Source organism: Heterodontus francisci, chromosome 3 (assembly GCF_036365525.1).
Source record: "Heterodontus francisci isolate sHetFra1 chromosome 3, sHetFra1.hap1, whole genome shotgun sequence".
Lineage (NCBI taxonomy): Eukaryota > Metazoa > Chordata > Chondrichthyes > Heterodontiformes > Heterodontidae > Heterodontus > Heterodontus francisci.
Genome location: NC_090373.1, coordinates 69,951,719 through 69,963,551, shown reverse-complemented (window position 1 = coordinate 69,963,551; position 11,833 = coordinate 69,951,719). Strand labels below are relative to the sequence as shown.

The 11,833-nt window shown below is 41.4% G+C and overlaps 1 protein-coding gene across 1 annotated transcript; it reads left to right on the top strand.

The window, feature by feature from the left end:
- The first annotated feature begins 2,372 nt into the window (after positions 1–2,372).
- sf3b6 (splicing factor 3b, subunit 6) lies at positions 2,373–11,550 on the top strand. Its single transcript, XM_068023039.1, has 4 exons — positions 2,373–2,466; positions 3,823–3,941; positions 9,172–9,310; positions 11,038–11,550. Exons 1-4 carry the CDS (start codon positions 2,437–2,439, stop codon positions 11,122–11,124), a joined length of 375 nt encoding a protein of 124 aa, XP_067879140.1. The 5' UTR covers positions 2,373–2,436; the 3' UTR covers positions 11,125–11,550.
- The last annotated feature ends 283 nt before the right edge of the window (positions 11,551–11,833 follow it).

Sequence of the window (11,833 nt, the reverse complement as noted above, 5' to 3'; positions counted from 1 at the left end):
AGAAGAGCAATGGGGGGCATTCAAAAAGGAAATGGGGAGGGTACAGGCCCAACATGTTCCCTCTAGGGTAATAGGTAGGAGCAACAAGCCCAGAGAACCATGGATGACCAGAAACATTCAGGGTACGATGAGAAGGAAAAGAGAGGCTTTTAGCAAATACAAGGAGAGCAAATCAATGGAAGCATTAGTGGAGTACAGAAAGTGTAGGATGGAGCTTAAGAAAGCAATTAGGAGAGCAAAGAGGGGATATGAGAAAGCTCTGGCTGGTAAAAGTAGGGAAAATCCCAAGATATCAATGGGTAGAGGATAACCAGGGAAAGAGTAGGACCCATTAGGGACCAAGGGGGAAATTTGTGGGTGGAGCCAGAGGACATTGGTAGGGTGTTGAACAAATACTTCACATCTGTCTTCACCCAAGAGAATGAGGATGTAGATATGGAACTTAGAGAGAGACTGTGAGCTTCGTGAGCAAATTGTCTTAAGGAGTGACAAGGTATTGGAGGTTTTGGAAGGCTTAAAAGTGGACAAATCTCCAGGTCTGGATGATTTGTATCCCAGGATACTGTGGGAGGCGAGGGTGGATATTGCAGTGGCTCTAACCCTAATTTTTAATTCCTCTCTGGCCACGGGAGAGGTGCCAGAGAACTGGAGAACAGCTAATGTGGTCCCACTATTTAAGAAAGGTTGTAGAGATAAGCCAGGGAACTACAGACCAGTGAGACTCACATCAGTGGTAGGGAAACTATTGGAGAAAATTCTGAAGAAGAGAATCTATCTCCACTTGGAGAGGCAAAATTTGATTAGGAATAGTCAGCATGGCTTTGTCAGAGGGAGGTCATGCCCAACAAATTTGCTTGAATTTTTTGAGCATGTGACCAGGTGTGTAGATGAGGGTAGTGCAGTTGATGTAGTTTATATGGATTTCAGCAAAGCCTTTGACAAGGTCCCACATGGGAGACTTATCAAGAAAGCAAATGCACATGGGATACAGGGTAACTTGATAAGGTGGATTCAAAATTGGCTTAGCTGTAGGAGACAGAGAGTGATGACAGACGGCTGTTTTAGTGACTGGAAGCCAGTGTCCAGTGGCGTACCACAGGGATCTGTGCTGGGTCCCCTATTGTTTGTCATTTATATAAACGACATAGATGACTTTGTGGGGGGTAGGATCAGTAAGTTCGCGGATGACACAAAGATTGGCCGAGTGGTTAACAGTGAGGTGGAGTGTCTTAGGTTACAGGAAGATATAGACGGAATGGTCAAATGGGCAGAAAAGTGGCAGATGGAATTTAACCCTGAAAAGTGTGAGGTGATACACTTTGGAAGGAGTAATGTGACACGGAAGTATTCAATGCATGGCCTGATACTGGGAAGTTCCGAGGAACAAAGGGGCCTTGGTGTGTATCTCCATAGATCTCTGAAGGCAGAAGGGCAGGTTAATAGGGTGGTGAAAAAGGCACATGGGACACTTGCCTTTATCAATCGAGGCATAGATTACAAAAGCAGGGAGGTCATGTTGGAGTTGTACAGAACTTTGGTAAGGCCACAGCTGGAGTACTGTGTGCAATTCTGGTCGCCACATTATAGGAAGGATGTGATTGCATTGGAGGGGGTACAGAGGCGATTCACCAGGATGTTGCCTGGGATGGAACATTTAAGCTTTGAAGAGAGGTTGGATAGGCTTGGGTTCTGAAGAAGGGTCACTGACCCGAAACGTTAACTCTGCTTCTCTTTTCAGATGCTGCCAGACCTGCTGAGTGGTTCCAGCATTTCTTGTTTTTATTTTGGATAGGCTTGGGTTGTTTTCGCTGGAGCAGAGAAGACTCATAGGTGACCTGATCGAGGTGTACAAGATTATGAGGGGCATGGACAGGGTGGATAGGGAGCAGCTGTTCCCCTTAGTTGAAGGGTCAGTTACGAGGGGTCACAAGTTTAAGGTGAGGGGCAGGAGGTTTAAGGGGGATTTGAGGAAGAAAATTTTTACCCAGAGGGTGGTGACGGTCTGGAATGCCCTGCCTGGGAGGGTGGTAGATGCAGGTTGCCTCACATCCTTTAAAAAGAACCCGAATGAGCACTTGGCACGTCATAACATTCAAGGCTATGGGCCAAGTGCTGGCAAATGGGATTAGGTAGACAGGTCAGGTGTCTTTAATGCATCGGTGCAGACTCGATGGGCCAAAGGGCCTCTTCTGTATTGTATTATTCGGTGATCTTCCAGTGCCCAGGAACTCCCATTGCTCAGAGTCTCCCAGTGCCCACACAATCACAATGCCAGCACGCTGCAGCACTGGCGCTGCTGAGCGAGCCCTCGCCCCCGCCCCATCCCGTCACTCTGCGAGATGTGTGATGTCACGGCGCATTGTTGCCTCATTTCCGCCGGGCTGAGGGCGAGTTCCGGTGTTGTTGTGGTCGCTCTATCTTTCTGGAAGTGTCGAGATGGCGCTGCAAGCGGCGAAAAGAGCGAACGTGAGTCAGTGACCGAGCTGTCGCGAAGCTTCCTTTCCGCTCTTGGCGGTCCTCGCGGTCTATCAGGCTGTTTACCGGCTGCTTTGGCGGGTGATGCACTTGAGCGGACGGCCTGTTCCACTGGGCCTCACTCACATCCTTGGACCGGGCCCACTCCTCACCCCCGCTTCCCACCACACTGAGCTCCTCTGTGCCGGTATTGGACCGGACAGCCTGGTTCTAATCCAGGTGTGCAGTTCCCCCTGCTATGGTGTAGGATCGAGTGTCTGTCATCCCAGCGCTGCCCTCACTCCTTCCCCAGGCTACCTCTTCAGCCAGGTTCAAACTCAGAGCGTCCTTTTGCCAGAATGGCTTTTTAGCAGCTGTTTCACACCTGCCACCCACATTGAGTGGCCGCACTTTTCCAAGTCACAACTGTGTTCCCCAATGTGCTCCTGCCTTTTGATGGTTCATTTTTGTACTCTTAACGTTGGTCCTGTTGTGGTCGCCAGGAGGTCTGGCCTCGTGTTGGTGCCATCTACTGTTATTATAGTTGTCGGTTTTATCAAGGTCTGGTCAGTGGCAAGCGGTGGTTTATTAACTTGGTCATCTCCAGAAAGTGCCAGCAGTTTTGGGCAGATGAGCGCCTGGAGGATGGTATTTAAAGAGCAGTCCAACTAGTCCTCGACCCCTGTCCTTTCCCTGTAGTCATGCAATTTTTTTCCCTTCCAAGTAGTTAGATATCTAATTCCCTTTTGAAAGTTACAATTGAATCTGTTTTCACCATCCTTTTAGTCCTAACCACTCACTGTAAAAAAGGTTTTCCTCATGTCGCCAATGTTTCTTTTGCCAATAACAAATCTCTGACCTCTGGTTCTCGACCCTTCTGCCAATGGGAACAGGTTCTGTCTATCTACTCTGTCCAGAGCCTTCATGATTTTGAACGCTTCTATCAAATCTCCTCTCAACTTTTGCTGTTGGAAGGAAAACAACCCCAGCTTCTCCAATCTATCCCCATAACTGAAGTCCCTCATTCTTGGACCCATTGTAGTAAATCTTTTCTGGATTCTCTCTAAGGCCTTTATGTCCTGAGTGTTGGTGTCCAGAATTGGACACAATACTCGGTTGTGGCTAAACCAGTGTTTTATAAAGGTTCATCATAACTGCCTTGCTTTTGCTTCCTTGCCCAGAATCCCATATGCCTTTTTAATCACTTTCTCAACCTGCCCTACCACCTTCAACTTGTGTACAAATGTCCTCTGGTCTCTGTGTTGCTGTACACCCTTTAGAATTGTACCTATTTTATATTGCCTCTCCTCTTCCTACAAAAATGTATCAGTTTGCACTTCCCTGCATTAATAATTTGTCCTATTTCAGATTCGTTTGCCTCCAGAAGTAAATCGCATCTTGTATATAAGAAATCTGCCATACAAAATAACGGCAGAAGAAATGTATGATATATTTGGGAAATATGGACCAATCAGGCAAATCAGAGTGTAAGTATAGTCACATTTCTGATGGTATTTGTCTTCTAATTTAAAGAGAGTTGCAGTGTTAGGTGGGCCAGTGGTGATAGCGTTGGATGTCCTTATTAGGAGACCTAAATTCAGTATCTGATATTTGCACTGGTGCTGCTTCTGGAGGGTGAGGTTTGCCAGTACTAGTCATGGCTTCTGAGCAACAGAGAAAACAGTACAAAACTGCCCCAAATTTTAGTTAAGCAAATCTTGAGAGCCTTGATACCCAAAGATGGAATAGAAAAGTGGGTTGTGTCAGCCACGGCTCAGTTGGTAACACTCTTGCTTCTGAGTTCGAAGGTTGTGGGTTCAAATCCCACTTCAGAGGCTAATCGCATAATGTAGGCTGACACTTCAGTGCCATACCAAGGAAGTGCTGCAGTCTTGGAGGTACCGTCTTTCTGATCAGTTAGGACAATAAACCGAGGCCGTCCGCTCCTTCAAGCAGAAGTAAAAGATCTGATGGCATTATATCGAAGAAGAGCATAGGAGATCTGGTGTCCTGGGCATTATTTATCATTAAATCAACATCACTAAAATAGAATGTCTGATCATCATCACATTGCTGTTGGTGCAACTTTGCTGTGCATAAATTGGCTGCTGCTTTTCGCACATTGTAACAGTGAGTGCACTTCAAAAGTACGTCATTTACATTGGCTGTAAACTGCTTTTGGATCTGTTAATGTCATCAAGCATACTATATAAATGCAAAGCTTTATTTTCAAAGCTGATATGACAGGTTATGCTCCAGTGATTAGAGAGTGTTGATTTAAGGTGGACAATCACTCCTCTCCCAAAGTGTTGGAATATTTTTTCTTAGCTTTTTTTTTTGCACTTGAAATGTCATATGTGTTGCGAAGATCGCACCTGCCCTGTTTAATTCTATATTAACATTTTTAAGCCTCCGTAATCTTGATGTTTTCTGATTGAAGTAATGGTATGTCTGTTTATCCTGTTATTGTCATAAAATATTTTCTATGACTGTATGGAATAATTGCAACTGGCAGCTGCTCTAGAAGAGACAAGCGCACATAGACTCTAGTTCAGCTTAAAGCCTGGCTACCTGACCCGAACCCGACCAAACCTGACTACATGTGTTGGGTTCGGGGTCGGGCATTCGGGTATGGTCGGGCTGGACTGTACTGTTTTGTATTTTTGTTTTAATCTACAATTTTTTTTCTGTTTCATTAATATACTTGTTATTTTGGATCGGGCATTTAAAAAAAAATTAAAGGTCTCGGGCCTGTGTCGGGTTCGGGTTGGCTGTTGTCGGGTTTTAGTTTTATACCTGAGCCAGGCTTTAGTTCGCCTGTTGTTTTCTAAGGTCCGAAAGAATATTGTGGATATTTGAATGCTAGATTGAAAAAGTACTCTCAGGCAATTCAGAAGAAAATTGTAGTTACAACAACTTGCATTTGTGCACTCCTCATGTTGAAGAATGTTTGCTTTACAAGGCAGACAAGTGCACACCAGGCTGGAAATGAAGGAATTGGAAGAGAGTGAGATCAAAAACACTATTGAAGAGATTAGTCTTGTGATATCGAAGACTGGGAAGGAGGGTTAGCAAGGCAAAGTGGTTTTGGGAGAGAATTCACAGGGCATGACTTAATGACTGAAGGTGGTATTGTAGAGGGAATAGAGAACAAGCAATAATCTAGAATCGGGAGTACAGCTTTCAAGCAAGCCTTTAGAATATCACTCAGCTAAGGTGAAGAAAATATTGGAAGGATTTGAAGATCATTCACTGTGATACAGAGAGCCAGAGGTTGGCAAGGACTGAGGTGATGGGTGTGCAGGATAGGGTACAGGTACTGTTCTGGATGAGCTGAAATTTGCAAAAGGTGGAAATTATGCTGGCATTTAAGAAATGAGTCCTTGAGGTGAGTTTCACTGACAGTGGAAGGGAGGCTGGGTTATAAGTCAAACAGTTTACTGAAATGCAAGAATATGATTATAGTAAGCGAAGAGATGTGGCATAAAAGGCTAAACGCCAGGTTAGACAGGGCACAACTGTTCACTGTTTAACAGCCAAGGAAATTGGAGTTGAATGTTTCTAAACTTATATCACACCAAGAAATACAGAAAACAGCGAATGTAATTAGCAGTGTGGTTTCTGAACTGTTCCAAAAGACAGCTTCCTGACTCAACATGTGTAGAAGTGCACAAGCTTGAGAGAGGCGGCGCAGTGGTTAGCACCGTAGCCTCACAGCTCCAGCGACCCGGGTTCAATTCCGGGTACTGCCTGTGTGGAGTTTGCAAGTTCTCCCTGTGTCTGCGTGGGTTTCCTCCGGGTGCTCCGGTTTCCTCCCACATGACAAAAGACTTGCAGGTTGATAGGTAAATTGGCCATTAGAAATTGCCCCTAGTATAGGTAGGTGGTAGGGAAATATATAGGGATAGGTGGGGATGTGATATGAATATGGGATTAGTGTAGGATTAGTGTAAACGGGTGGTTGATGGTCGGCACAGACTCGGTGGGCCGAAGGGCCTGTTTCAGTGCTGTATCTCTAAACTAAACTAAACTAAGATCAAAGTGATCTTTGTGTTTCTGGCACACTGGTCTAAACAAGATATGAAAATTACTTTTTATTACTATTTTCTTACTACAGTTAAGTTTTTGTATGTGGTTTGGTCCTGATGATGCAACTATTTTAAGACCAAATACCTTGGTAAAGTTTAATATTGCAGAAGATCCACTGCTGCTGAAAGCTGTCACTAAATGCAAACCAAAATGCATTTTTTAAAACTAAAATTATATATGAGCATGCCAGTGAATACAGAAGTTAAGCTGCTTACTGCTAAGAAAGACAGACTTGCATTTCTGTAGGGCCTTTAATGACTTCAGGCTGTTTCAAAGAGCTTGCCAGCCAATTAATACTATTGAAGTGTAGTTATTACAACTTAGGAAGTGCGACAGTCAATTAGGACACAGTAAGGTTCAACAAACAGCAAGAAAAACAGAAAGTGCTGGAAATGCTCAACAGGTCTAGCAGAATCTGTGGAGAGAGAAACAGAGTTAATGTTTCAGGTCTGTGACCTTTCAAGAAATAGCAGGGTGATAAAGTCCAGATATTCTGTTTAGTGATGTTGCTTGATGGGTAAACATTGGCCAGGATACCAGGGAGAAGTCCTCTGCTGCTACTAAATGTATGGGATGTTGACTGTCTGTGAATAGGGTAGTGATGCTCTTCAGCCCACTACCTGCCAACTTTAACATGATTAGGTTGTGAAGAAATGCAGCTTTGTGCCAGATGAAGACCTAGATTGCCTCATTATTAGAATAATACAGTCAGCATGAATTTCATGGTCAACTTCAAAGACCCTAGAGAAGAACCCCAAGTAGTAAACTCCAACTTGGTTCAGTCTGCCTAAGATGAGCCAAGTTCAGTTAAATGTTAGTTTAAGCTGAGCTAAGACACACGTGATTCAGCCTTGTTGCAGGGTTAAATATGTAATTGTCCCAGATTTGAAAGTTGCTTTAAATTGTGGACCAAAAGATTAATATTTATATGCGGGGTGACTGAGATAATAAATTTGCTTAATACTTATATTTCATTTGTGGCGTGAATCAACAATAACTAGAAATAAAGGACATAAAAATACAAAGGGTTTGAAAGTTGAGAGAGGAAAAAGCAAAAAAAATTTTTTAAATAGCTGGAAGACTTTGTAAAGAAGACTTGTAGTTTTCCAGTGTTATTTATATTTCTTGTATTTATGCAATAATGTGCTTTGGTATTTTCATAATTTATATGTGAAAAGGCTGAATGTTGGTGTATTCTAGTTTGAAGCAAGTAGATGGTTATGCATAGACGTTTGCAGCACAGAAGGCGGCCATTTGTCCTATCTTGGTGCTAGAGCTAACAAATTCCATGGCTCTGCATTCTCTACATAGAGCCCAGTATAATCATTTTGCTTCAAATATTTCTACAATTTTCTCTTAGAAGATGCAAGGGCTTCTTTGCCTATTTTCTGTCAAAGCAGCCCACGCTGTAACAACTCTGAAGAACGTTTACCTAACCTATTGTCTTACTGTCCTGCTGACAATTTTAAATTGACTCATCAATGATTCCCCAACCAGAAAAAGGTCTTTATAAACCCTGCCAAGTTTCTTCAGTTTTGAGCACCTGTACTAAATCTCTTGACCTTCTTTGATCCAGTGGAAATATCAACTCTCTTCATAGTTTCTCATCCCTGGCATCAGACTAAGGAATCTGCGCACTTTGTTTTGTTGTAATATTCTTTCTTTAATGACACTTGCAAAACTCAACCCTAACTGTTGCTGAACCATTGTTTTGTACCAGTATGGTTATTTGTATTATGATTTTTGTGGAAGGGCGATCAGAAATGAGATGTCTGCCAGGTTAACCTTTTCGTCCCAGTTTTGGGGAATGGAATGTTTTTATTTTTACCCTCTCCTGGCACACAGTATCCATGTCAATCAAGTCCAGAGCAGCACAATATAAATGCGAATGAAAGCTGCCTGTACCCTGCATCAGCTTCTGAAGAGTGCCCTTTACTTCACTAGAACATACACTTGTTCTAATAAAACTGTAAGTGGTACAAAATCATTGGTATTTTTGTGCTGTGGGCAGACACCCATTGGAACAATGCCCAAGCTCATTTTCCCCAGGACTCTGATAATAAACTTGCATTCCTTCAGCCTAGTTCAAATTCAAACCTAGTATTCAGTGAAGTTAAGAGTGTTGCTTGGTCATCGGCTCACTGGATAAATTGCAGACATCTCTTTTTATATAGAAATCATGTACTTTTAATGAAATTTGCAATCTCTTTAATTTTGAAGGTTCTTTAATGGTTCTAACAGAAAAATTAAAAGATGCTGTACATAGAGACATAAGTACTGAAGTAGGCCATTCAGCACCTTGAGTCTGTTCTACCATTCAGTTAGATCTTGGCTAATCAGTACCTTAACTCTGTATACCTGCCTTGGTTCTGTAACCCTTAAAAACCTTGCTGAACAAAAATCTACAATTTCAGTTTTGAAATTTTCAATTGATCTAGCCTTAACAACAACTTTTCTGGGGAGAGTGTTCCAGATTTTCGCTACCTTTTTAGTGAAGAAGTATTTTCTGTAATACAGTAATGCCAGTTCTGCAAATTAATTGCAAGAATAAACTATCAATGAAACTCAGCAGAAAATGTAATTGTAACCATCTTGAATTTGCATAAGTAATTCTTAATTGCTTTGCAGTGGAAATACACCCGAGACAAGAGGAACTGCATATGTAGTCTACGAAGATATTTTTGATGCCAAGAATGCTTGTGACCACTTATCTGGATTCAATGTGTGCAACAGATACCTTGTGGTTTTATACTACAATGCTAACCGGGTATGTTTTATTACTTGGCTGACAGTTTTAATGTGTGCAGCTCGATTGATCTAATCGGTAAAAGAATAGATACGTCAAATATATATGCCTTTAATGCTTAAAAATCCAAGACACTTCACAAATGGGTGAATAAAAGATGCTAAATCGGGAAAGCGATTAGAAGAGGCGATCAAAATTTTTTTTGATCAGATGTGGTTTGAGCCAGAGAGACAGATTTCGAGGTGAAGTTCCTAAGAGCTTATGGCTCTGCTGCAATGGAGAATAAAAGAAGAGAGATGTACAGGTTGCTGGAGTTAAGAGTAGACTGCATGCAAGGGAATATAGGGCTGGAGGAGATTGTAGAGATAGCGTAGAGCAAAGCTGTGCAGAGGTTTATAAGACAAAGGCAGAGATTTTAAAATTAGTATGGAGAACAGGAAGTAAGTACAGAACTTCATGACCTGATAATATGTGGCAGAGTTTTGGACAAGTTGGAATTTCTAAAAGAATGTAATGAGAAGCACATCAGCATAGTCATTCTGAAGGTCATTAAGCTGTGTATGAGAGGATCAGGCGTAGAAAAACTCGGCAGTTTTGGAGGGGTGCAGAAATGTAGAGCTGAAAGTGGTCTTGACAATGGATGTGGAGTTTAAATCTGCTTGGGGTCCCACTGGATGCCAAGATTTCAGTAGTCTTGTTCAGCCTGAGAATGGCTCAGGAAAGAAAAGGTGCATAGTAAATGGTGGTGTGGTGTGGTGGGGTGGGGAGCTTAGATTAATGTGTTTTATAGGGATTACAATGTTTATAATAGTTCGTATTTTGTGGTCATCAGTGAAGGGTGCTCACAGGTGACCCTTAAGAAAGCTGCCCACAAAGATCTAGTGATCTCTGGTGTGGTTTTCCCTTTCGCCACTGCAGTTTAAATCTGGCACCAATTCAAGGGGATGTCTTGGCCTGCAGCAGTAGTGACAGCCAGATTGAAGTATTCACACACAGCAAACCAAAAAAAGTTTAAAAAATACTTCAAATCTTTCACTTTAAATTTAAATTTTCAGGTTACAAAGTAAATGATTGGTTTAAGGATAGAAGCTATAATCGACTTTTAAAAAAGGAAATTTAAAAAAATGTGCAAATTATAATGAAAAAATTTGACATTCCACAAATATAAAATTAGCCTTTCAAGGCCAGTGACTGTGGGTAGCAGTAATTATGAAGTTAGTACATTGTTAAAAACCCAGTTATACCTCATTCAGCAAGGTATAAGGTTTTCAGTGGTTTTTATAGCAAGACCAACAGCTTAAGAGTGGAAATTCTCGTCAATTCAATTGATTTTCATTGCTTACATTCTGGAGCGGTGGGGTGGGGGGGATGCTTGAACAGTGCACCCTCTGGAGAACATGGTCTCATTGACAGCAACTTCTGAATTTCTGCATTATTCTGCACAATTTCAGATTCCAGAAGTTGCTGTCAGTTTCAGTGGAGTAATGACCACAAATGCTGGCAGTTTTGCAGGCCGTACCACCACAAAATCCAGGCCAATGTCATCCCTGGTGTTCTGTTAAGGGTTGTATTCTGTAGTGCCTAACTCTTGGATCCACAAACAAATGCTTTAAGTAATGGTAACTCATTTTCCATTGAAATAAATGCACATTTGTATATCCATACCCTAGAAGTGTGACTATTTTTGTGGTTTTCACAGTGATCTTCATTTTAGCATTTGTTCTATAAATGTATTTTTTTTTATATAGGCATTCCAAAAGATGGATACAAAGAAAAAGGAAGAGCAACTCAAAATTCTCAAGGAAAAGTATGGAATCAATACTGAAACAAAATGAGCCATTGGGTTTTTATATTTTAATTTTGCATTGTAAATACTGTTGAAAGGGCTTTCGAACATTTCTTATAACTCAGCAATTTAGATAAATTCACCAATTTATTTTGTAGTTTAAGAAAGCCATTTACTTAGAATAACAAAGTGGATGGTTATTGTTTTAAATGTTAGTGCCATTTATTTTGGCTTTATCAATTATAGTTCAGACATCAAAAATATGTCAAGTCTATGTCTCTATGTTCCTGCTTTAAAGCATAGCATAATTAAATTTAAATACAAACAGTGATGTTTTTTATTTTCAAGTACTTTTAGTGGGGCTGCACAAGTTATCAGTGCATGATTCAAACATTGTTTCTTTTTTCACTGTCAAATATGTGCACACTTGTATTCAAAATCTTGTTTATGTACATTAAAATGTAAAATGTTTTTATATTTGAAGCATTATTGATTAATTGTGCTCTCTGATGAGTGAGTGTGAAGCTACAGCTGTAGTCCAAGCTTACCGACAGCATTGAATTAGGTAGCCAGTGCACTAAATGATGGCCTCCGAAACTCTATCTACAGCTCATTATTCTGAAGGTATTTTGACCTTGCACTACTTCCCTGCCCTATTATCCTCCCTCAACCACCACCCTCCCAACCCACATTTAAAACATTCTTGTCATTAAAGGGCAACAGCTTTAAAATGTCAATTGATATCCTTGATATGAGTT

Coding starts and splice junctions, on each gene's coding strand:
- sf3b6 (XM_068023039.1), top strand. CDS start 2,437: ATGGCGCTGCAAGCGGCGAAAAGAGCGAAC. Junction 2,467..3,822: donor AAGCGGCGAAAAGAGCGAAC/GTGAGTCAGTGA, acceptor GTCCTATTTCAG/ATTCGTTTGCCTCCAGAAGT. Junction 9,311..11,037: donor TATACTACAATGCTAACCGG/GTATGTTTTATT, acceptor TTTTTTATATAG/GCATTCCAAAAGATGGATAC.